Source organism: Xyrauchen texanus, chromosome 1 (assembly GCF_025860055.1).
Source record: "Xyrauchen texanus isolate HMW12.3.18 chromosome 1, RBS_HiC_50CHRs, whole genome shotgun sequence".
NCBI classification, from domain to species: Eukaryota; Metazoa; Chordata; class Actinopteri; order Cypriniformes; family Catostomidae; genus Xyrauchen; species Xyrauchen texanus.
Window position 1 is genome coordinate 887,633 of NC_068276.1, and position 27,025 is coordinate 914,657.

The 27,025-nt window shown below is 38.1% G+C and overlaps 4 protein-coding genes and 1 pseudogene across 5 annotated transcripts in view; 4 read left to right on the forward strand and 1 right to left on the reverse strand.

Moving 5' to 3' along the window:
- The window catches only part of LOC127648620 (histone H3-like), a 5,712-nt gene extending 2,191 nt beyond the window's left edge, over positions 1 to 3,521 (forward strand). The window contains exons 1-2 of one of the 2 annotated variants that reach the window (XR_007971188.1): positions 1 to 2,820; positions 3,401 to 3,521. The exon at positions 1 to 2,820 is cut by the window's left edge and continues 215 nt beyond it. Coding sequence is in view for 1 of the 2 variants with exons in the window: in XM_052133311.1 (XP_051989271.1) it covers positions 1 to 106 (106 nt within the window). In the remaining variant the exon portion in view is untranslated. Of the gene's footprint in view, positions 2,996 to 3,400 lie in introns of those variants that run through there. The other variant, XM_052133311.1, reaches the window with a different exon arrangement.
- LOC127648178 (histone H3) overlaps positions 1 to 27,025 on the reverse strand; it is a 1,095,985-nt gene that overhangs the window by 715,862 nt on the left and 353,098 nt on the right. The window lies entirely within an intron of this gene.
- Positions 1 to 27,025, forward strand: part of LOC127647925 (NACHT, LRR and PYD domains-containing protein 1 homolog) — a 249,836-nt gene that overhangs the window by 126,363 nt on the left and 96,448 nt on the right. The window lies entirely within an intron of this gene.
- On the forward strand, positions 24,350 to 25,210 carry LOC127648227 (histone H1-like; annotated as a pseudogene).
- Positions 25,678 to 26,184, forward strand: LOC127648416 (histone H2A-like). Its single transcript, XM_052133088.1, has one exon. It carries the CDS (start codon positions 25,678 to 25,680, stop codon positions 26,062 to 26,064), a length of 387 nt encoding a protein of 128 aa, XP_051989048.1. The 3' UTR covers positions 26,065 to 26,184.

Genomic DNA, 27,025 nt, shown 5'->3' on the forward strand with positions numbered 1-27,025 from the left:
TGCCGTCACCTACACCGAGCACGCCAAGAGAAAGACCGTCACTGCCATGGACGTTGTGTACGCGCTGAAACGACAGGGACGAACTCTGTACGGCTTCGGAGGATAAACGTCTTCATTCTCATCAGACAAACCCAACGGCTCTTTTAAGAGCCACACACACTCTCATAAGAAGAGTCAATGTTTCAACTGTCTTGGTGGTATAATTTTGTTTATATTTACACGATTAATATCAATATTATCGTAAGTTATACAGAAAGAGTTTGTGCGCACTCGTTTTCTGATTGTATTTTTCTTTAAATTAAAAATGCATTTTCCTCTCTGCTCCATTAACTGCACATATTTCCAAATCGATTCCTTCCGGGAAACCGGTTGATATTTTTGGACTGTGTTTATTTCCTCGACCACTGAACTACTATCTATCAGCACTAAAACAAATTACAAAATGATTATTTAAATCACTCAATCAGACTCCACGTTAAATCCGTTTGTTCATCTGTATGAAGTAATCTCACAAGGCCTTCAACACATCTGCTTTTCCTGGCTAGTCTGCTGGTACTTTGGATTTAAACTAGGGATGATAATTCCAATACTGATGTGTTATCAAGAATATCGATCCTCAAATAAAAATATAGATTCTTTTATTGTTTATATAGTTTTTATTTTTAACTAGTGATCTTATTATTTAGATAACATGAATAGTAATGCATCTCATAAGCTTCAAAGTGGAAAAAATGCATTTTATAAGCAAATATTTACACCAGCACTAAACATGACATGTGTTTTAATGGACTTGTGTGATCATTTTTACAGGCTTATTTAAATTCAGAGGTGTTAAAACATTGCAGTGTTTCCCATAATTGACTAGACTATGGCGGCCTGCCACAGTCTAATTTGCCCCACCACGGTTTCTTAATGAACCGAAAACTTTTTTACACTTCTCATATAAAATATATTTGCACTTCTCAGTCTCATAATAACATAAAATAAAAGGTTGTGTTTTGCGTTCTCTCTTACGCGCCAGTCAGTTCAGTCAGCTCCTCCCCCGCTGCTGTAAACTCACGCTCTCACACACACTCGCAGCAGGCACTGCGTTATGGGTGGGCCTGATGGGCCTAGGCCCACCCACTTTTCAACAGGCCCACCCAAAACTTTTCTTCAAAATTTTTTTGTCAAGAATTATAAAAAAATCGCCAATTAAGCTCATAATTTGTGCTAAAATAGTCTAAATGTTTAGTTTTAAAAACAATTTTAAGCGGGTTATGTCTACTTTGATGTTTCTGCGCAAGTTCAGCAGACAGTGTTCGGGTTTGTTCCGATCAGAGCATGTGAGCGGAGAGCGCATTTCTGAATATTCCGCTCTGCTCGCTCATTCTGCAGGGTCGCTCGCACAAACCTGAATGGCCTGCTGGTTCGAACTTCGAAGATATGTGGAATAAGGCCTCCGACTATTTTTTTTCCCCCTAGTCGACTAAGCCATTAGTGGACAAATCGCCTCTTTATATTAATTTAATTAGGCTACTAGGGCAGGCTATAGCCTAGTATGGAAGCTTGTTTCCGCCATAGAATAGCCTAAAATATTTTAAAAGATAATTGCGACTTTTTATCTCGCAATTCTGACTTTATTTCTCAGAATTGCGAGATATAAAATCAGAATTTCGTGAACTAAAGTCGCAATTGCGTGAAATAAAGTCAGAATTGCATGAAATAAAGTCGCAATTGCTTCTTTTTTTTTTTTACCCATAGTTTATATCTCACAATTCTGACTTTGTAACACGCACTTTATATCATGCAATTCTGCCTTTATATCTCCCAATTGCGTAGGCCTATTATAAAGTCAGAATTGCGAGATATATAAACATGCAATTATGTGAAAAAAGCCAGAATTTCAAGCTATATTTCTCGCACTTTATATCACGCAATTTTGACTTAATAACATGGGCTACAATTGACACTTTATATCACGCAATTCTGACTTTATAGCTAACCTGCAATTGCCACTTTATATCACGTAATTCTGAGATAAAAAGTCAGAATTGTGAGATTAAAAAAAATCGCAATTAGGCCTACATTTTTTATTTTTCACTCTGTGGCGGAAACGCTCCAGTTCTCATGCAATGCAAGTGATCGTACCGGCGCCTTTTTACATTGTCTGCAATATATTTGCTTCTTATTTATTAAATACAGGCAATTGGTTGATAAAACATTGATCAAAATTAAGATACAATTTAATACAAAACGAAAAAACTCAATTAAGTGGTCAGAATAATGTTTTACCCACTCCATGTATCCAGAAATATTGCGCATCTCATGATGTAGCCTATCATCTCTCTCATGCTGCATGCTCACTTTCATAATAGGCCTATTTCACAAAATGGCGACCGCAACCGGAAGTAGGGTAACAATTCTTCCGGTCGCGCCGCCGCTCTCTACGATCCCCATTCATTCTTGGACATTCTTCGCAAAATGGACTGTGAACAGCGTGTTTTTTCTCAGTCATTCACGTACTTGCCAAAAGTACATATATCCGATGTTGTCCGTTTTGTTGACATTTTTCAGGGAAAATTGGACAAAGGTTACAAATTCTTTTTTGAGCAATTTATTTTTGATTACCAAGGTATGTATTATTTACGATAGGCGATTTACCTTTTGTTGGTTTTATGGATGAATTTCAAAGTGGTGTAATAAAAAAAAAAAACTAGTTTTAACCATGTTTGTGTGTGTTTGGACACTTCAGACTCAAATATTATTGCAGGGACAGTGGTAATTACGGCCAGATGTTATAGGTCGTTAAGAAAGCGTGAGGAACCACATCAACTTGAGGTAAATACATACTGGATTTAGCTAATGATGAATGGTATATTTTTTGATAACCAAGATAAATTCTACTTGTCTCAGTATCAATAGTAACGTCAGCAGCTATAGTTAGAAAAAACAAAACAATGTTACATTCATTAAAATGGCATTGCACTTGATGACACTTACTATACCAATCTTCACCCACAAAATCAATAAATAAATAGAAATGATGTCTGATTGTATGTGTGATATCTAGTGGCTTTAAAAAAAAAATCATGTTATTTAGTTGTCCAGGAGAGTGCAGCAATCTTACACTAGATTATGGCTCATTTTCATGTCATCACCATGAATGAAACTAAGAATTGTACATCTTTACAGTAAATTTAATTTAACTTTGCTATTTTATCTAAACATGAAAATAATGAAATTAAGGCAAATAAATAATAAAAAAAACTAATTTTACACTAATGATATTACATTTTAAAAAGTTACAAAAACATTTTTGTATGTCCCCAAAAAAATCCCAGTGTACACCCTAAATGAACAACACACAAAAGTTAAATAAAGATGTGAAATATATGAGTCTTTCTATCACTTTCTCCAGATCACGCTTGAATCTAACCATCCACCTCAAATGGCAGCTTATACTTGTACTTGTGCTGCTGGAAGAAGTTTGTGCAACCACATGGCACATTACAGTACATTAGGAACCAAAAATGTTCCAGCTGCCCTTGCTTGCACAAGCAAACAGCAGACATGGCATAGGCCACGCACCCAGGTATAAAAAACAAACTCCTCAAACAGTTTTAATTTAGCCAACAGTAAATAATAAATAAAAAAAAGTATGTAAAATGCATGTGCAAATCAGATTACAATCAAATGCAATATATACATGTTTTGTCAGGGCATCACTCCTGAACCAGTGGATCAGCTTGTAGTGCGCAAGCCGAAAGCCTCTGGTAGGAGCTGTGTGCAGTCTACTCTGTATAGAGCATATGGAGGTAATCTCCAAATACTAATACAATACATATTCACATTAGATAAGACACACTGAAAATTAACACACTGAGGCATGAACATTTTTGTTTAAGGACCTTTGCCTGACAGCGATGTGATTGCTGGAGCAGCATCCCTCATCTCCCTTCGACCACAACCGCTTATAGCAAAAATTATCAATGGGATGTCTGCTGTAAGCATGGTGTCCTCTAAATTTGTAGAGGTCCCAAAAGGTTCACTGCTGTCTTACCAGTGTCCAGCTGTACTGCCAAAGGATGTGCTCATTCATCCATATGCTCCACAATTACCCCCATTACCTGTCCCACAATACACACTTCCACAATTTAATTTTGTCCCTGGTAGCTGGGCTGAACTCCTGCATATGCAGAGTCTGGAGGTGACCCCTGAAATATCAGGGATCGTTGAGGAGGGAACAAGGGATCAAGCCAAAAGCCCGCTCTGGTTCAGCATGCGTCGTCTCCGTCTTACAGCAAGCAAGTTCCATGAAGCTGCTCATGTCAGATCAGAGTCCACTGCAAAGACACTAGCTGGCCGGATCATTAAAGGTGCCCCCCAGACCAAAGCAATGCGTAGAGGAGTGGAGCTTGAGCCAGAGGTTCTTCGCCGCTATGCTGAGACCTTTGCAGTTAATGTTCTTCCATGCGGTCTCATCATCCACCCCGATTCTCCACATCTCGGTGCCAGTCCAGATGGTAAAGTGGTGGACCCAAACGAAGAACCTCCCTATGGCCTAGTAGAGGTTAAGTGCCCTGATGTGAACGACATTGGAGAGGCATCACACATCAATATAATTGGGGGTCAAGCTAAATAAAAAAAAAAAACACACCTACCACTGGCAAGTCCAGGGTCAGCTGATGGTCACTGGCTTAGCGTGGTGTGATCTGGTGACGGATACAAGGAGTGACTTCACCGTGGAGAGAGTATGGAGGGATGATGAGCTGATCCAAGAAATCAAGGCTAAAGCTGACGAATTCTACTTTGGTACATACATCCATGTTTTGCTAGGGCGAAAATAGGCAAGAAAGTGGCCAACCAAAGATGTTTATATTATTCACAGTTATGCATGTTTTATGTTTCTAAGCTTTATGATAAATGTTATTTTACAAATGTTTAATAAAAATTGATAAACAGACAAACATGCTCTAACACATGCATTTGTACATGCGCAAAATCTGTTGTGCTATCTAACATCACTCACCAATACCTGAAGTCTTCATCAGACACACACCATCTATCCAGCAAAGATCGGGAGATGGTAAGCCTTGACACCAGTTCTTCCAGCTCCTTTATTTTTTCCAGTGCCTCATCAAGAGCACCTAATTAAATAGAACAAAATAAAACTTTTTTAGTGTTAAACATGACACTTTATCATTAGAGGGGGAAAAAACGTATTCATTTGGTAAATTGCAATTACATGTATGCAGTTATAAAACAGTTAGAACATCACTGTAAATTTTTTATTCACCCCAACAGCCTCACATACCATTTTTTATTTAGTTCTGTTTAATCAATTGTTCATATTGTCTCCATTGTTGCACATTTAATAATAACTGGACAAGAACTGAAATGGGTGTCAGACAAAAGAGACATGCAAAATACTGGGGTCCTCTGAGCTAAACCACAGAATGCAGTATAAAAGGGGCTGACAAGAGAAATGATGACTTATCGTGCTATCGGAATGATCGTAAATACTAGTTTCCTAGTTTAAAAAAAATGGAGACTAACGCCCTCACAAGTTAAAATTTGAATGCGATGAGCTCGTAGTCACAACTTCAGAAGAGGGAAGTAGGATGTTTCCGATGGCACGTAAAGGCAGCAAAAAATTAGCTGCTACCAGTAATAGCTAACTTAGGCCTATATTTTAAATCGTGGTATTGGTCGCACCAGACCATGCTAAAAATAATTAAATACAAATTCATCTTCCTAACATGCTCCACTGCTAGCATAACTGCTACTATATGCTACAGCAATTTTATAAAATCTAACATATTGTATTGGATAATAACATGTTACACTCACCCGGGGGAGCGCGGCTGTCGTAATCGTGCACCAGCAGTGCGGCATCAGCACTTTCCACTTCTGCTTCCTCGAGTACACAACAGACACCTCTTTTTGCCGTCAGTGTCTGGCGTAATTTAACTTCTCCCCAGTTGTTCCAGGAAAACCGAGAAGGTACGGCCTGCGGCGTAAGATACTTATGACCGGACTCTCTAACACAGACGTCGTCCTCCGTGAAGTGCTTAGCACACAAAAAGTACTGCCTTTCCTCACTGTGAACGTCGGCCCCCCCTCTCTTCGTATAGCCCATATCCAACGCCTTTTCAACATTTCATCGCAAGGAGAGCTGTGAAATGATAAATAGGGTTGTTTCTTTTTCGAGTTGAAACATAAAGGTGCGCAACATGTCTGACTGCTTTTAGATTCCGCCATTGTTCTCCGACTGCTGCTGCTAGCGCGTTCACCGGAAAATAGTTTACCCTACTTCCGGTCTCGGCGGCCATTTTTGTGAAATAGGCTAATCAACATTGATTAAATTAAAAAACATAATGACGTCACATATTTTCCAACCAGCGCAGCCCCCACCGCATGAAACAGCTTCAGCGCTTATCATTAGCTTGTATAAAAATAATTTCCAGTAAAGGACAATGTTCAGTTCAAAAGTGTCAAACGTCACACTCGTCCACAAATATAAAATGAAATAAAAGAAAGAGTACAACGGTTGGTGGAGCGGTTATCTCCTCACCTTTCAAATCTATTACTGACACGCACATGCGCAGTTCTCATTTTACCTCAGATTAACATAAAAGCACAAAGTGACCGTTACAGTAGCATGCCCTTTCCTACTGCTCTGATAAATAATTGGATTTGCAATGAATGAATATTCTTCTCATACTCTCTCTTCTTCCCTTTCCTTCACGTTTGGCAATCTTTTAAGCCTGTCTGTTAGCGCAAAAATATGAGTGTCTTTTACTCAGTTGTTACTCAGTTGTTATATTTTAGCCTGATTATTTTTTGGCTTCTGAAATGTTTTTTGTTGTTGTTGTTTTTCTGCAATGCAGATAACTTTGTTCTGATATTGTGATATTGTATAGGTTACATTTTAATACATCTTCTCTGTATAATAAGTAAGTCTGTTGTTAATGAAATCGAAAATAAATAAATGGACAGATGACGTTGTTAATGAACAAGTTCTGTTCCTGAGTATTGATTGAAACTGTCGGGCAGTGTTGTTGATCTGTAATGTAGTAGCCTATTGTTGAAAACTTAAAACAATTAATAAGAATTGTGAAATATTCGGCCTCATGTTATACGAGCAGAACTAAACTATGTTTTGGGGAAATATTACATTCCTGACCTCTTTTACAGTCTAAATATAGGCTATTATAGTTTAGATAATTTTTTATAATATCCCATGAGTCCTAATAAATGCAATTTCAACTATTTCTGAAGTGCTTATTTTATAAAGAACACCGCTTTTTCTTTTTATCGGAAACGCAGCCCAGGTATGATGCGTAATGGAGATTCCAAAGCGTCTTCTTTGGTCAGAACCAAGGAGAGCGATCATGGATAGGTCCGTCCTGACTCTATATGCACCGAAACTTTTTAACAATGCAACAAAATATTTAAAGAGCATCAAGCTATTAAAATCTATATTATGTATAGCCTACGTACAGATAATATAGCAGTATATTAGTCAGTAACTTTTATTAGGTTAAACAGTGATTGGATAATGTTTTTAATTTAACGTTTTTAATTTAAGGCCCACCCACAATTGGTCTGGCCCATCCAAACCTGAAATCCTGGCGCCGTGCCTGACTCGCAGATATCCGTCTAATGTTATTTGGTTGAGGAAGATGAAATATTTATTTAGGTAAGTAACGTTAATCAGCACTCTACATTACAAGTAAATCACTTGCATATCATGTCATGTTATGGGTGGAGGTTTGCCCTAGAAGGGTTCAAAACAGACTAAAGACACAACCACAAATCATATTTATTTGTATAGCACTTATCACAATACACAATTTCAAAGCAGCTTTACAGAAAGTTATATGATTTCAGAAATATCTTAAAGAAGACACTGTCTATCTCTTTTTCATAAACCAAAAACTGACTCACGTTTGATAACTTTGCACACAGTTGTTCCAATCAGAAGCAACTTCTCCCGCTTTCCCAGCAGACTGTAGTGGCTCCAGACAATGTTGGTTGCTACTGCCCGCATGACCCTCCTTACACACTCTCCTGGATTGGCCCCACCAATAAGGCTGAGATGAGGAGTCTGAGAAAATACCAAAGTTAGAAGTTATGGCATGCAGGTAAACACCGTTAACAGTATCAATAAGCCATTTTAACATAATTTGGCTATACAATATTCCTGCAATTTCATTATATGAAACATATGTGGTCAATTGCTAATTTAATTTTGGTTTCATGCTTTGCAATGTTGCATTACTAGTTTTATAAGCAAATTTACATTTGACGTTTTGACCATGAACAATGTCACTGTCACTTTAGTTCAGCATAAGCAGCGCAGCAAAAATAGACTTGGCACCAAAACAATCTTATTACTGCTACTCACTCCCATGAAGCACTGCTAATTATGTAATAGAGCAATGATTTCACGAACAAGCTTCACATATGACTGCTTTGTATTTACCGCTGCAGCCTTGGTTAAATTAGCTGTTATTATATACCTTTATAGTACATTGAACTCTTATTTTGAAAGACCAAGGAAATAGGAGTGGAGGTGGTGTAGTGGTCTAAACCACAGTACTGGTAATCAGAAGGTCACTGGTTCGATCCCCACAGCCACCACCATTGTGTCCTTGAGCAAGGCACTTAACTCCAGGTTGCTCTGGGGGGATTGTCCCTGTATGAAGGGCTCTGCAAGTCGCTTTGGATAAAAGCGTCTGCCAAATGCATAAATGTAAATGTAAGGAAATTACAAACCCTTTAAATATTAATACGGCACTCACCACTTTCTTTCTGAATTCTGCATCTTTAAGGCGGTGCTCAAGGTACTCTAACTCCTCCTTGGTCTGAGCAATATTGAGCTCCAAGATGTCTTCCTCCCTTTGCCGACCCTGATTCCTCCGCAACAGAAGTAGAATTTATCTCTGAGAGGCTGCCAGGCTTTCTAATTTTTGTAGCAGCACCTGCAGTATTTCTGCCATTGAGAGTTTTGTTTGTTAATTCAAGGACTGAGAAAATTAAATGAACTCAAATAGTTTTGATTGAGTGAATCATATTTATACAACGCGAGTGAATGTGACCAATTCACAAAAAGGACAAAGGCAGCATAAGGGCACCTACACTCTAGGGATGCTTCTCAATTCCTTATTTGTACATCCTCGTTTCCTTTCCTCGCTTCTTTTTCTAGCTCCGCCCTCTTAGGAAACGATGCAAGGAATGGAAACGAGGATGGAGGAATCAAAGGAAGAAATCATTTTAAATTGTAATATCCTTGCTCACTCAAGCGTCACTTTAAAAAGTTGATTAAAATATTCCTAATAAATCTCAATAAAGCTAATGAAATATCTGATATGTATGGTTTATTTAAAATGCAAAGCTAAAACATGACTCAAAACTATTGAGACAGATGTGAAAGGCGAGGAGTATTTATGCATGTGTCAGGTGCTTTGAGCAAAAAGACTTCTGCATATGATGCAACGGTGTTTCCTTGCTCAAGCATCCTCTGGATGCTTCCTCCATCCTCGATCCTTGTGGTGTGATAGAGTATGACTCCAGTGGTTTAATCCATGTCCTCTGAGGCAATATGAACCGACCAAAATGTAACTACTTATTCACTGTATATCTTGCCATTATAATCTCTAAGAATTATCATAATTTCAAATACACTTCCTGGCACTTTGTACATGCGTCACATGGAATTATGACCGGCCTTAGAGACTGCAATGGCAAGATTTAATTACAGTGAAAAAGAAGTTACATTTTGGTTTGTTTCTCACCCAAAATTGACCATATTGCCTCAAAAGACATTAATTGGATTAAACCACTGGAGACCTGTGGATTAACATTATGGGGCTTTTCTGTACTTTTCTGGAGCTTAAAAGTTGCAATATAAAGATATAGTCACATATCTCCATCAAAATATAAAAACATAAAATTTGTGTTCTGGGGGTAGAATGAAAGTCTTAAGTTTGAGACTACATGAAGGATGAGTAAATGATAAAAATGTTTGGGTAAACAATTCCTTTAACCTAAGGGTAAGCGGTAAATACAGTGATGTTCTTATTTTTGATTGCATTTCAATGAATTTGGTCTCTTGTTGTGTCTTTTACCTTTAAGCTCTTTTGGCATTGAGGCATCCCTGGAAGACATTACCCATGGTTGTCTCTCCTCTGAAAAGGTAACATCAGAAAATTTTTCTGATGTACAAGTAGATAGACTTGACCATAGATATTATATAGAGACTAGATGCCCTATTGGCCACTGCGCACTGAGAAATACGGCCGCCATCTTAAACCGGTCGTACTCCTAGTTTCGTTGCGCGGCAGCAGTTAAGATGCCAGAGCACTGTGGAGCATTTTCCTGTTCTAATCGGTGGACCATCGCAAATAGGGCCCGGGGAATTACTTTTCACAAGTTTTAACATTACCGTACTATTGGTTGTATTTTGTGAATAGAATATTACCAGATAATTGAGAAGGAGCAAGGATCTTTGATATTACTGTACTGAAATCGTAGCCAGCTAACGTTAGCTAGGTGTGTGTGTGAGAGAGTGAGAGTGTGTGTGTGTGTGTGTGAGAGAGAGAGTGTGTGTGAGAGAGTGAGAGTGCGTGTGTGTGTGTGTGTGTGTGTGAGAGAGTGTGTGTGTGTGTGTGAGAGAGAGTGTGTGTGTGTGTGTGTGTGTGTGTGAGAGAGAGTGTGTGTGTGAGAGAGAGAGAGAGTGTGTGAGAGAGAGAGAGTGTGTGTGTGTGTGTGAGAGAGAGAGAGAGAGAGAGAGTGTGTGTGTTTGTGTGTGAGAGAGAGTGTGCGTGTTTTTGTGATTTACGAGACCATTTTGTAAGTTACAAATTAGTAATTACAAGGGTATTATGCTATAAATGTGATTTATGAGGACATTTCTAGTGTCCCCATAATTCAAATCGCTTAAAAATCATACTAAACAATGTTGAAACAATGAAAATGTAAAAATGCAGAAGGTTTTCTGTGAGGGTTAGGTTTAGGGGTTGTGTTAGGTTTAGAGGATAGAATCTATAGTTTGTACAGTATAAAAGTCATTATGTCTATGGAAAGTCCTCATAATGATAGGTAGACCAACATGTGTGTGTGTGTGAGAGAGAGTGTGTGTGTGTGTGAGAGAGTGTGTATGAGAGAGAGAGTGTGTGTGTGAGAGAGAGAGAGAGAGAGTGTGTGAGAGAGAGATTGTGTGTGTGTGTGTGTGTGTGTGTGTGTGGGAGAGACAGTGTGTTTGTGTTTGTGACTGTTTGTGTTTGTGTGTGTGTGTGAGAGGGAGGGAGAGAGAGAGATAGAGAGAGAGAGAGAGTGTGAGAGAGTGTGTATGAGAGTGTGTATGAGAGAGAGTGTGTGTGAGAGAGATTGTGTGTGTGTGTGTGTGTGTGTGTGTGTGTGTGGGAGAGACAGTGTGTTTGTGTTTGTGACTGTTTGTGTTTGTGTGTGTGTGTGAGAGGGAGGGAGAGAGAGAGAGAGAGAGAGAGAGAGAGAGAGAGAGAGTGTGTGAGAGAGTGTGTGTGAGAGTGTGTATGAGAGAGAGTGTGTGTGAGAGAGAGATTGTGTGTGTGTGTGTGTGTGTGTGTGTGTGTGTGAGAGAGAGACAGTGTGTTTGTGTTTGTGACTGTTTGTGTTTGTGTGTGTGTGTGTGTGTGTGTGTGAGAGAGAGAGAGAGAGAGAGAGTGTGTGTGTGTCACAAATCATTATAAATAGTTTCTTCAACTTATTCAAATATCTTACTTTTATGCAACTATCTGTTTCTGATTCTTTATCATATTTATAGTGTGTGATTTATAAAATACCTTATATCCTACATCACATATTTTGATTTTGGACGTCTGGTCACTTTATATCTTATATCAGAATATTATATTACTGTTAAGCCTACTATGAATATTAAAATATGCCGAACCATGTGTCCTGTATCATAGCTACATGAATGACCTTTGCAGCAAAAAAACTCAGTTCGGTATTCAGTGAGGTATGATTAATTAAATGCGCTGACAGTTCATTGCACCTGCCATACAGATTACACTGAGTGGAGCGGGTGACCGGTCTAAGATGGCTGCGCCGCGGCTCGTCCGCGCCAGTAGGCAGAAGCGGTCAATAGGGCGTCTATCTATATGATGTCTATGGACTTGACTACATTTGAGTTTTTACAGTATGTTTTCTTAGTACAACATATATTACCTCAAAACCAGTAAGTCTGAAAAAAAGGAAGAAAGTTTTCTGTTTAAAGAAGATAATATGACCTTTAAAAATTAGAATGCAACACTGTTGTAATTCAGTTATTTGAATTAAAAGTTGTGTGAGCATTATAGTAGCAATCTGGTTTGTCTCATATCTGTAGTAAACAAATAACTTGTAATACATAGGCCAAGGGTGTGTTTGTGTGTGTATACTCAATTCAATAAACTTAATGATTGTCTCTTACGAGTTCAGTAAACTGAATTTATTTTTTACCATTTGTGTCCTCTGTTCCATCCTTTGAGGACGATCTGGGAGATTAATCAACATCTGCAAGCAAGATGAATACACAGTTGTTACCTTTAACAGTTGAAGGCATCATACAGTACTATTCAGTTACACATAAGCTGGACTTAGTAGAAAGTAGTACTGGTATACCTTGATGCTCTCTCTTTGTTGCAGGTGGAACCAACAGTGCGTTCTCATCTGAACAATAAGAAGTCAGTATTATCAGCTTCCAACAGAGAATACCTTGTTACCTGAAAATGAATGTCTAATCTGTTTTATTTTCAAATGTTTCAAAAGGGTCCATAAAGTTATATACAGTGTATCTCATACCATCACTGCTGTCTTCAAATCTGCTGGGTTTGTTTGTTGGCCTCTTTAAGCTTTTACCATCATCGCTCTCTACAGCAGAAATATATTCCGCTGTTTTGCTCCACTTTTGGGCCCTCTCAAAATCACCTAGGGATGAAATGTTTATGGAAATAGAAAATCAAAATGTAATCACATAATCTAGTTCAATCAGATACTAAACAAATCCTGCCATAGATAGAACCTTACCAGTTCTGGCAAAAACACTTTCTTGAAATCAATTTTTCGTAATCAGGAAGTTCTTCTTTTTTCTATTGTTGCTAAATGTGTTCAAAAAAAGTCAGAGTCTTATTTTATTAATTTCTTACGTCAATTTAAAATATTTTGATCAAGATTATATTGTTTATGTGGGTTGGACTTGTGGATGGTTATACCCCTTCATCTTCATAGACCCAACACTGGGCTGCAATGCCAACTGATGACTCCTCCGTAAATTCCACAATATAATACATGCTAAGGAAAAGAAAAGAAATGTTAATGTTATTAAAATATCACCTATTGTTCCTGCCAGAATATATGTATGTTTATTGAATTAATCATTCTTGCTCTTACATGAAACAATGTGTTTTTCCCCACTGTACTGGGAGATGGTACACATGGTTGGACCACTTGAAGGGATAGTTACCAAAAATGAAAATTGTAATTTACTCACCCACATTTTGTTTCATCATTAACTCATCTCTGGGATTCTGATTCAGCATATATGTGTTGTGCTTTATATTCCAAGCCACATGATTGTATTGTGTAAGAAATGGACCAATGCCAAGTCATCATTACCTGATAATCTCTTCCACTTCTGTAGCTTTCAGTCATTTTGGGAGACAGGGTCATATTCAGAAAAGAAGAATTACATTTTGATCTGTTTCTCTCATTAAGCAATGGCTTCAGGAGAACTGGCAAGTACAAGTTGTATGACTAACTTATACTTTTATCTTGTGTTCTTTTAGCTTGGTGGTATAAAGCATTACCCACTCTCATAGTAAGGTAAATATAATCTTGCAAGCTCTGACTAACTTCTCATTTTGTGTTTTATGGCAGAAAAACCTAATATGGGTTCTGTACAAAATGAGGTTAAGTAAACTGCAAATTTCCATTTAGGGTGAAATATTTATTTAAAATGTTTGAATACGTAGCATTAACTTCACTCAGGGGTGATGTGCAAATACCCATTAGTTGATGGGTCAGCAATTGAATTTGGTTATTAGCCCAATGTATGAAACCAAAAGTAGAATAATTTATATTTGTGAATCACCTATGGATATAATACAGCTAAGGACTTTGATAGTTGTACACTTGTTTTGTCTTAGTAATTTATTTACTATTTGTTGGTGTGATGATCCCTGTGTCTTCCAAATGTGACTCAAATCTTTACTTTCTTTATCCATTAATGTGTGGGGGAATGCACAAAAATGTCAGTGGGCATAAGAGTTACATGTGAAGAGCATATACATTGCCTAAATTTAGGTCAGATAATAGGGGTCAAGTTGGCAATTTTTCTGAGTTGAGCTTTTTACAAGTTACTACAAATCATTACACAACTGTAGCAAATTAATATGTGGGTCACAGCAAGTGTTAAATATATTTCAACTTTTAAGAAGCCTGTTTGATACAGAAATTGTGTATACTGGTCTAAATAAAGTGCCTTCACAAAGTTTAATATATGTGTGTGTGTGTTTTAACTTTATCCAGAGGACCTCCATATAGCATAGGAATTTGACATGTCAGGCTCCCAAATTGTTGTTTTTATTCTGTAGCAGATGATTAAAATATTTTATTTCCAAATAATTAATCATCTGAGATTGTAAATCAAACAGATTCAAAACAAAGGATGCATGAAATACATTACTATTAATATTTTATTTAATAGTACACCTTTTTGTAAAATGTAACTGTCCTCTTAATCTCCCAAATATACAGTTGTGCAAAACTTGGTGCTATGCAACTGCTATAGCAATAAAAACAAACAAACAAATGCAATTCATCTTGAGTTATTACGTGAAAGTTGGTGTAATTACAGGCCTGGGTCATTGCAGTCTCATTGCCAGTAAGTCATTCAATTGCACACAAAATTACGAAAAATGTGTAACTTAGTACTGGTGTGTTAGCTGGGACAGAGCATGTGCTTCAAACAGCACAAAACAACTACTGTGTGGGTAGCAGCAGTGCCTATGCATTTAAAGCTACAGACACTAAAACAGCCCGTTTGGAACCTGCCACCATGCCTAAATACCTCATTGATGAACATACATCGAATTTCTTTGTTCCATTCTTAAAATGTAAAAACGTATGGATGGACACAATTCTTGGTCCATTGGTTGATGCTGTGAAAGTGCTTGAGGAGAAGGGAATTACAGTGAAATTTTCTGAGGAGCCAATCTTTGGTACTATTTCACAAATTACAGGTGACAATCTTGGACTGAATTGTATTCTTGGTCTTTTATTGCAAAACATCACTGTTGGTAGTGCCTTATTGACAAGGTGTTAGCCCAGACATTATTTATTGAAGATGATCCACATGTGATTTTACGGAACAGAACACTAAATGAGGAGCAATACAGATACCTTGCTGAGAACCCAGAAGAAAGCTTCTATTATGATATTAAAATAAATAGCCATCGATCAATACCTTCAATGTATTTGATAATTTTGTGTTGGACATTATGCATGATATTTTAGAAGGTGTAGCACAATATGAATTCAAACTGCTTTTTTTATATATTAGTTAAAATCAGATTTTCAGAGATTCCATCCTTCAGAGGGTGTATGCCTTCAATTATGGGTTCTTGGACAGAAATAATTGCCCATCAAAGATCAGCCTTCAACAAGCAGGCAATAGCATTGGACTTAATGCAAGTCAGACATTGTGTTTAATTAGGAACATTCCTCTCATATTTGGAGATGTTGTGCAATAGGGTGAAAAACACTGTCATCTGATGTTGCTGCTGTTACATATCGTTAACATTATATTTTCTACATGCATCTCAGAAGGAATGTATGACATACACATAATATTTTACTCTCTTAGTGTTGTTTTTATTTATTTTTTTAAAGTGTTGCATCAACACCATGGTAGCATAAAGTTTGATTCGTATAGTGTTGGGTAGATAGTGATTGCTATTATTCCTAAAGAGTTAAGTGAACACCAGTACAGTGAATCATTTTAACCCTGCCAGTGTCTCCGAGACTCCTACAACCCACTCGATAATGGTGTTGTTATTATTGATTGAGATTTGTATCTCAAACTTTTAGTATTTGAATAATAACACTCTGTTGGTGTTGAGAAAGGCAACACTTCAGAAAGTGTTAATTTAACAATTTGTCAGTGGTTTCCATATAAACACCCTGAATGTGTTCAAACTAACACTAGTGGTGTTAATTGTCGGATTTCAGTTTTGCAGTGTACAAGAATACAGCAATATGCATATTTCATGTATATTTCATCTTTTTGCCTATTATTTTTATAGTCATCTTATTTTTGAATCATTCATCATCTACTCCTTGGTAAACAACACAGCCCGGATAGCAAATTACATCTGGCCCAGTTGTGGCCCACATCTTCCACATTCTTCTGGTCCACATACCACATGGAATGACGGCGATGCTTCAACCTGAGTGTGGCTCCTAGAAGTCAGCCACAACCAGGCCAGATGTGGGCCACATCTGGGCCAGACTTCTGAGGCAGTGACTGACATCTTGGACAGATGTGGCCCACATCTAATTATCCTATAATAAAGAAAATACTAATATAGTCTAAATTGCTTTATTAAATATATAAATTTGATAAATGCATATAAATATTTACAAATATAAAACTAAAACAAGAAACAAAACAGATAAATATTATATAAAAATTATATAAATATAAATAAATCAGATACTTAAAATATATTCAAATATTCTCACTGAATTGAATACTTTGTTGAACCTGCAACAGAGTCTTGAAGTGGAGAAATCAGATCAACAGTTTGATAACTAGCAGGACTAAAGGGGAGTTCGTTGAACAGGCAGGGGTCAAACCAGAAGACAGTCCAAAGAAAACATTAGTCCAAGGTCCACGAGGTCTAAACATTAGGAACAAGGTCAAGGGCGAGCATGTGTAAGAACCAGGAGAAGACAAGATCATAATTTTTTTCTCTTGCCCGATGGCCTCCATCCCTGTCTGCGGAAAGCTGCAGCCATCTTTTGACCCAATGTTCAATTTCTTGGTCTGTTGCAGTAGCAGATAAATAGTAAGGTGGCAAATAATTATAACATTTTAGCTTTAGATAACATTTGTAGGGTAAAATTTTTAGCTCACATCAAACAGCATGAATAAAATCACAGTAGTTATTTTCAGAAAGCCTTACCATTAATTACAGTTTTTGAGAGTGTCTTTAAATGCAGCCTTGCCATTGATTCCGACTCCAGTTATTCTGAAGGGTCATGTCGTTTGTAAGAAGGAAGCTGAGAATCCGCCAAACGCTTTCTTTTACTGTTATTCCTCCCCTCAAGGCTAATGTGTTTATCTGTAAAAATGAATTAATGCACAAATTAAGAAACAAGCGTCAAATCTCATCTTTGAGGAGAACATAGAAAAACTGTATGGGCTTTTTCCTGTCAAAATAAAAAAATATTTTTTTAATTATTTAGCCTTTAAGAACAAGCAAAATCCATTACCGTTCCTTCAGCAGTGGGAGGAACTAATTCGCAATCAATAATCTCATTACATGTTATGAAATGCTTAGTTTATTCCAATAAAAATATTTTGCTACACACTCCGAACAAACGCCACTTCAGGGCGTAAAGCTGCCTGGTAGAGGGAGCTCTTTCTTGGTTGATCACGTCTACGACAGCAGTTGGTAGGCAACTTAGATCTTCCTTATCCCGTCCAGGGGCCAGACGTGGAGGTTCCGGAGGTCAGGGCGTGGATGTAAGAGGGTCCCACATCCCTGAGAAAGAAGGTCCTTCCTCAGGGGAATTCGCCAGGGAGGTGCTGTCGTGAGGAGTGTTGAGATCCAAGTCCACGTGGGCCAATAGGGGGCCACTTAAGTGACTTGTTCCTCATCCTCCCTGAATTTGCAGAGCACCTGTGCAAGTAGGCTCACTGTGCGCCAGCGCATCTGTCCCGATGGGAGCCTCTGCTTGGAAGTACCAGAGCGGGCAGTGGGAAGTAACTTGGGAAGCAAACTACCTGTGCTTTGCCAAACCGCTTCCAAATCAGCTGGACCGCTCCACCAGATGGGTCGCCTCCTCCAAAGCCTTGACTAGAGGGGTCCCTCTGCAGCAAGTTTGTGATGCGGCAGGCTGGTCCTCTCCCCACACATTCTTCAGATTTTATAGTTTGGATGTTCATGCTACTCCGGACTCTTATGTCCTTGAGTCGACATCTCAAGCTCTTGTCTGAGACCTCTCGTGTTCTTGTGAGCACACTTCACAACCGTAGGGGTCCGGACAGCCTCAGTGCGGCGGCGTGGGTATTCTCGTTCCCAAAGCGCTTTTCTCAGCGCAGCATCCTAGTGAAGCTTTTAGTAAAGGGAACGTCTCAGGTTACGTAATGCAACCCTTGTTCCCTGAAAAAAGCATATTTATACCAGGTATTTATGAGTATTCAATTCAGAAGAATTGATTATATAAAAGTTTTCTCATTAATCCCACACCTCTCGATTAAGAAATTTGTAAAAAACATACAAAAACAAATTAACTCATTTGTTAAGAACAGAAATCGGGCTGTCGGTTTAACGCGTTAATTCAGTGTGATTAATTTGACAAAAAATAACGCATTAAAAAAATTTAAGCAATTAATCGCACTGCCCACAGACCATAATAACGAAGATTCCAGAGAATGCAAGCTTGTAGTACCACCTGTTTACTCCAGAGGGCAGTAAGTGAAATTTCAACTCAATGACCAACGCATAGTTTATACAGTGAAGAAAACACTTCAGTTGGCAGAACAACACAAACATGCGTTACGTTCTTGCGTTCAAAACACTTGAAGGAGCGCAAATCTGAACTAAGGGATCTCAAGATGTGTTTAAAAATTGAGTATTAAACTATATTTAACTTGAAACAGTGACCTAAACATTTTATGTTTATGATGCAAAGCACCCGAGACGCTACACAAGCATGTCTGACGCTGGATTGAGATGGTGCAAAATTTGGAAATTAACCATAAATATTTAATCACAAATAAAATAAAAGAAATTTCCTTCAATCTTATTTATAAGTAATTCCTCACAAATTATTTTCTTGTAGAGAGATTTAATTGTGATGTCGATATATTCTGTACATTTTGTGGTCTGCAGGAGGAAACATTTTTTCATTTATTTTGGAGTTGTCCCTTCTCAACTTGTTTTTGGTCTGATTTCTGCAAGATTGTTAGAGATCATTTTATTCCCAGCCTTCATCTTTGTTTTGAAAATGTTTTATTAGTTTTTTTTAGCTATGACATGTCTCTTCATAAGGAATATTATTTGATTAATGTTCTGATTTTGTTGTAAAATTTAGTATTCATAAATGTAAGTATGGTGGTTATAAACCTTTAGTTTTCATTTTTTATTCAGAGGTTCAGCAATACCTAAGAACAATTTGCAGTTTTAGTAACAAGAAAGCTGTAAAGTGTATTGAAATATGTAAACAATTTGGTAATTTTATTAAACTGTTTATTTATTTATTTTCCTTTTTGTTGTTGTTTGTTTTAATATACCTCTTGGCTCTAGATGTAAAAGTTTTGTAAGCATTAATACAAAAAAATACAAAAAATGTCTGACGCATCTGTTCATTCAAACGCTAATGTAACTGATTGACAGATTCACTTGTGAAATGGATTGCTGTGAACTGTGTGCCAATGATTGTCTTATGATCAATAATATGGTAGTAAACAATACATTGTATTCTAAAGCCACTTTTTGTATTGTCTTATCAATGATTAAGAATGTATTGCATTTTAATTATCTGAATATTTATATGTGTGTGTGTATATATATATATATTTTTTAAAGATAACTATGTATAATTATATATTGATATAAATATGTATAATCTTTATATATTGAATTATTGTTATATGAGGGGCTTTCTTAGCAAATATTTGTCTATGTGATTAGCCTAATTAATCGGAACACCATGTAATGAATTCGATTAAAAATATTAATTGATTGATAGCCCTAGTTTTAATACATTTGAAGTATGTACTAATAACACCAAATCCACATGGAAGGTTGTAAATGAACTCCTAAACAAAAAGCAAAAAAGTCATTCTAAACTCTACCATAACAATTTACAGGAATGTTACGCATAATATTGAATACCACAAAATGTAATTTAGACTTGTCCTGCCTTTTCTTTAAAGGGGACATATTATACAAAATCCACTTTTCAAATTTTTTTACAACAGAATTTATTGTCCCCAGTGTGTGTAGACCACCACAATATATGGTAAAAGACCATAACCTTGTTTCTTTCTCCTCCCTATTTTCAGGTTTGCAGCCTCTTATGACATCAAAAGGGGAAAGGTACTGCTCACGGCTGGCGAAGAGATCTGCCCAAGTAGCTTAAATCCGTCCTCATTAAAACCTGAGCGAGCAGCGCACAGTCCGCCATATTTATCTCCTCGCTAGAGCCGCTTGAGCTAACTCGGACTGCGAAGGTTCAAGGATGGACCGATACAAACTCTCCATGACCCAACTTCAGATTCTCAAGTCGTACGTTTCACACTTTATACTTTTATAACGTTTGCAGTTTGGCTTTCTGAATTTATGAAAAAACGCTTGTTGTGAAAATATTGTGCTTGGTGTAATGTAGCAACTAGTCCCGAAGTACCTTATTCCATATCAATGAAGCTGTAGCTCTGTTTCGGTTACCATATAAGGGACATTCTACCAGAAACGTACAATTCCACTTCTAAAAATCTTAGGGAAAAAAGATCAAATTCTTGAAATCTGAACATTGAGTCATATGGAAGACGTTAAACTATGAGAAACACATATGCCATCTCAGCATGTTTTTATGCTTGAATAAATTACATTTTTATACGCATTTCACACCTAAATTGTCAGGCCCTGTCACAGACAAATTCATATATGTTAGATTGATTTCCTAATTTTTTTTTTTTACACAAATATTATTTTCTTATTGATCACATGTCCCTGGTTTTATCTAACATGGTTTTGTAATTTCTATTAGAAATATAAGCAACTTTTTGGTCAAATGTAGTTGATGGAAAGCAAAGAATAACCACAAGGCACTCATATAGTTGTAAAAAAACTAACTTTACATAGGAGATTTTACAAACACGTAATGATGGATACATACCCCCACCTTCATCTACACTGTTAGAAAGAATTATTCATCAATATTTTCTCAAATAATACATTTTTATATCATAATATTTTGTGTGACAGGGCTGACTGTGGCGTGACAGGGCTGACTTGCAGTTTTCTTTAAGTATTGGCAAACATTCATAGTTTCATTTCTTATTAGGATTTTAATGTTAATGTAATATTAGATTAATACATTAAAGTTCAGCCAATTACATATAATAAGGACCTAATTCATTAGAATATGACTGACAACTGATTGAGGCCAAAAATCTTATTTATTCTATATTCATTTATTTAATGATATTTCAATATAAAAACATTTTATTCAACAATTTATTAACAATTCTTTAAAAATGCATTTAACAACAACATGGCCAGATACAATAACAATAATGGCACAAACACAGACAGGAGTAAAAACAAAAACAACTGCTTGCGCACGTGTAATAACCAGAACAAACATGCATTTCAAGATAATTATTTTCTAATCCTTATAGTTCACAAGCTTTGCCCAAATGTCCTTTTGGATCTCATGGTGACGTGTGGTTACAGGCTGAGGAGGTGGAATGAAACAAATTACATCCTCGAACATACCAGATCATGTCTTCTCTGGTGGGCCAGAAATATCTGTTCTCTCCCACACGGTACATGCATCTCACTTGCACCTGAACCTCATCAATGCAGGTGATGATGCCTGGTTAGAGATCTCCATCATACTGTATGACACACCAATTTTGAATGACTTCTGGACCCCATTCGATCTCTTCTGATATTGGTGTGCTTGGTGAGTTGAAGCTGAATGCCTTTGTGTTATAACATGTGCACTGTAGAATCTTGTGTACAGTGCACATGCAGCTCACATCCCAATACAACATCTGCCCAGGAGAGGTAGTGACAACCTGGTGTATTCTCATTGCTGATGGGATTTGGTGGATTCTGTCTGGCATGCCCTTCATTGCCTTGTCAATGGATGCTTCACTTATGTAGAACAGTTTAAGAGTGGTGCCTGTGTACAACAAGGCCTCAAACAGATCCATTGCATTGTGAATGTCGCAGCCGTGGCTCACCAACCGATCCGCACTCCTCTTCAGAACACCACCAACCCCATCAGGCGCCCCTTTCCCATGGCTGGCCTCAACCAAATTCCACGTTCCAACTTGGAATCCCTTTTTGTAGAGGAGGGGAGGTGAAGAGGTAGAAGTTCCCCTTCTGGCGGTACTGCGTACAAGGTCCATCGCTGAGGAAATAGACCACTGTGACAGCAGGGAAGAAGTTCTTGACATAGGACAGAATGTGGCTTAGATGTTCCCAAATAGCCAGAGGCCCCTTTAGTGGTGATGGCGAGATGGTGCTGAAGCACACTGGCTCAGCATCTGGTCCTATAAAACTCCAGTGTGCAGTGTTGCTTACTCCTGGCTGTGGCCCTGGACCTGGCCCTGGCTGCGGAACTGTGGCCTTTCTCTTCAGCCTAGATCGTCGCTGTTGGTCTTTCCACAATTTGCGACAATGTCTTTGGTCTCGCTCATTCAACTCATGAATACTTTTCCTCCTTTTATTGTTCTGCCTCCATCTCTCCCTTTCTTACTGAAGATGTTTCTTCTTTCTCTCAGGGTCTGCATTTCATCATGCCCGAAATTGCCTTTGTCTCTCCGCTGCACTAACTGGAGCCATCTAACTGTAATCTCTATGAATTGAAATAATTATATTGAAATGTCATCAATGGACAACGTGCAACCTCAAAAGCAGTGCTACGTAGGCCTATGTAAAAGAGGGACCTCGTTCAAAAGTGAAATGCCTAGTTATTCAAATTATGTTTCACTATGGCATGCGTTAAAAACATATTATATTCAATAAAGCTAATAAATAGTAACAACACTGTTAATTATTTCCCTGTTAAATAACAGGAAATTACTGGCAGCAGGGTTACCATTATTTTCCTGTTATTTTAACAGTTAATTCATGTTAATGTTTTTTTACAGTGCACTCCCCTTAATGTTTTTCAACAGGAATTTACTGTGAATCACAGAAAAAACAGGAAACAACTGGCAGCAGTGTTACCATTATTTTCCTGTTAAATAACCATTTATTTTGTTTTAATTAAATATTGTTAATTATTTTTAGCATAGTGACGTGTACTACTGATTGTTATAGACATATTCTAGCTTGAGTTAATACAAGAATAGGCATAATCTATTAAAATTAAATTGCTATACACAATACAGTCAGATGATTGACTTTGTGTGTCCTCAGTGTTATTTATAATGTTTTAACTGTTTAAGTTCTGCTCCATAGAGTTATCAATGGCACCAGCAGGAAAGGCACAGCTCACTTCCAGGAAGGGTTGTGGGTAGCAGCAGTGCCTATGCATTTAAAGCTCCAGACACTAAAACAGCCCGTTTGGATCAGGGCTACAAAACAGGGGTATAAAGGCAGGGTAAAATAAACGATCTGTGAGGTATTTTGAGCTGAAACTTGACGGACACATTCTGGGGACACCTGAGACTTATATTACATCGTGTAAAAAGGGGCATAATATGTCCCCTTTAAAGAAAGCAAACATTGTGGTTTCAGTGAGGCACTTACAATGGAAGCAGATATGGTTCATATGAGGAGGGTTAAAAGTCAGAAATGTGAAGCTTATTATTTTATAAAAGCACTTATATTAATTATTCTGTTAAAATTCGTGTATAATTTGAACTGTAAAGTTGTTTACATTGTCATTTTTACAGTCGTTTTTCAGTTTATTGACATTACATCATCATATGGCACGGAGCGTGTGCTTCAATCTGCCCAAAACAACTCCTGTATGAAACAGTCCACAAGTCCCTCAGTGATGCTCATTTCATTAAAGTCATTATCAAAGTGTGTGTTGAAAACACAGAAGACGCGTTCAATCAAATATAATCATTTCTGCATGAAAATCACATCCAAATCACACGCGGTCTTTTCCAATAGCTGGTGCGCGATGTGGATTTGAAGTTCAGACATAAAACTAAAAGTTTCCTCGTCGCGTGTTTTAGTCTCCAGATAAAGCGCAGAACTCCTGCTCTGTGTTCACATTGTTTTCAGTCCATTAAACTGTTTTATCGCTCCAGTTTTGCTCTAAATGTGAGAGGAGAAAACACAAGCGCGAGCGGCTCTCGGAGGCACACAGACGCTGTCACGAGCGGATTGAGTCTTTCAGGTTCTCATGAGGGTTTTAAGAGCGCAGCGCCGCTCAGTCGCTGTTCATTACTGCACTCAGTGCTCGTGTGTGTTTGTGAGATTACAGATCCGATCAGAGAGATGGCAGAAACCGCTCCAGCTGCAGCCGCCCCGCCGGCCAAATCGCCCAAGAAGAAATCTGCTGCCAAACCCAAGAAAACGGGTCCAAGCGTCGGTGATCTCATCGTCAAAACTGTGACCGCGTCCAAGGAGAGGAGCGGCGTGTCTCTTGCCGCCCTGAAGAAAGCTCTCGCCGCCGGTGGATACGATGTGGAGAAGAACAACTCCCGCGTCAAGATCGCCGTTAGGAGTCTGGTGACTAAAGGGACTCTGGTGCAGACCAAAGGGACCGGCGCCTCCGGCTCATTCAAGCTCAACAAGAAACAAGCAGAGAGCACGAAGAAACCCGCCAAGAAAGCCGCTCCTAAAGCCAAGAAGGCCGCAGTCAAGAAACCCGCCGCTGCTAAGAAGCCCAAGAGTGCCGCGGCTAAGAAACCTGCCGCCAAGAAATCTCCCAAGAAGGCGAAGAAACCAGCAGCCGCTAAAAGGCAACGAAGAGCCCCAAGAAGGCAAAGAAACCAGCAGCCGCCAAGAAAGCAGCCAAGAGCCCCAAAAAGGCCAAAGTTGTCAAACCCAAAACGGCAAAGGCTAAAGCAGCCAAGCCTAAGAAAGCAGCTCCCAAAAAGAAGTAAATGATCTTCCGAGTTTCTCCCTCAAAACGGCTCTTTTAAGAGCCACCCACTATTTCATATAAAAGAGCAAAACCTTTGTATTTTATATTTTGTGATGTTTTATTACATTTGTTGTGAGGGGACACAATCTTGAATTTGACTGTAACAAAACAAAAACACCAAAATCAAAAAAGCTGCATATTCAGAAAATATCAAACGTGATATTCAGTTTAAGTTTCACCCGCCTGACAAGTTGAGTGTAAAATCAGTGTTTCATAAAACTATAAAATGAATGTTAGTGCAAATTATCTGACATCATTTGATATGCATAATTCTATCGATTGTGCCTCTATCAGGGAAAAATATCAAATGTACTTCAGGTCAGATATATTTGACCATATTATTATTATCGATATTGTCTTTTACATTAAACTGGATTTAAAACTCGTTCAGCTGGAAGTTTCTAATGAACACAGAATGTAGTGGAGAAATAAGAGGGAGGAGTTTAGAGTTCGGAGGGAAGTTCTGTGATTGGTTAGAATGTTTTACAGACTCCAGCCAATAGACGACTGACAGAATCCTTTAAATACTGTTGACAGCGTCATTTTGAATATTCTGTTTCTACGTGGAGTTAAAATAGTTGATTTGAGTTGAAAATGAGCGGCAGAGGTAAAACCGGCGGTAAAGCGAGAGCGAAGGCTAAGACTCGCTCATCCAGGGCGGGACTGCAGTTCCCTGTCGGCCGTGTGCACAGACTGCTCCGCAAAGGAAACTATGCTGAGCGCGTCGGCGCCGGTGCTCCTGTGTATCTGGCCGCTGTGCTCGAGTATCTCACCGCTGAGATCCTGGAGTTGGCCGGAAACGCCGCTCGGGACAACAAGAAGACCCGTATCATTCCCCGTCACCTGCAGCTGGCAGTGCGGAACGACGAGGAGTTGAACAAACTCTTGGGTGGAGTGACCATCGCTCAGGGTGGGGTGCTGCCCAACATCCAGGCTGTGCTGCTGCCCAAGAAGACCGAGAAACCCGGCAAGACCAAGTAAACGGACTGAAGTCTGTCACTGAAACACAAAGGCTCTTTTAAGAGCCACACACTTGAACTATGAGAGAGTGAATTGTTCTTTTCCTCAGTTCATTGGCTTATTAAATATAAAGGGAACCATTAAAAATGGATTTTGTGTGCAACAACTGCTGATTATATCCTGTTTTAAATGCCGTTTCTTTAATAACCTGCAACAAAGTGTGGATTGAATTACAGATGCAGTTGTGGGACCCGTGTAGTGTAAATAAAGTAACATTGTGAATTCATGTGGTAGGGATGGGCGTTACGTTTGTGATACTTAATTTTTGTTTTAAAATTTTTTTTTTTGTTTGCTCAATACTTTTTTTATTTTGCAATACTTTATATTTTTGCAAATATATGTGGCATGGAATTGATTCTATACGATACCGCTTAATTTATTTTCGATCCGATACCAATAATTTCAAGTCCAATATCGTTGATACTTCTGCTAAATTATTATTTTTTGCCTAAACCGAAATTTAGACCGTTAGTTACACCACAGTTGCCACCCCATTAACAAAGTTACTACTACAATATTACTTTAGTAAATCAATCGGTTCAGCTTCATCTTTAGATATGTTATTTGAGCGTGAATGTACTCAAGAGTCAGTGGTGTAGTCCTGTCTGAAGAGGTGGGCATGCTCAGGGTTTCCAGATGCCAGCAAGGTTTTCCAGCCCAAAACCTCGTCAAAAACCGCGAGAATGCACAAAAAAACGCCCAAATTTGTATTGGCTTGTTTCTCGCTATGGTTTCTCATTTAAACACATGATTATCATTAACGAGTTTTAAAATTACCCATTGGTCCGTGTACTTTGCGTCCATTCGTTTTTCCTTTTTTAACCTGTAATCAAAAATTAACAGTTGTTGTATTTTTAAAACGCAAAGTTGAACACCAAAATTAGAATTTGAACCGCAAATGCTGCAGTTATATATATATATA

What these genes read in the sequence shown, in the direction of transcription:
- LOC127648416 (XM_052133088.1), top strand. Translation starts at nt 25,678, where the DNA reads ATGAGCGGCAGAGGTAAAACCGGCGGTAAAGCGAGAGCGAAGGCTAAG.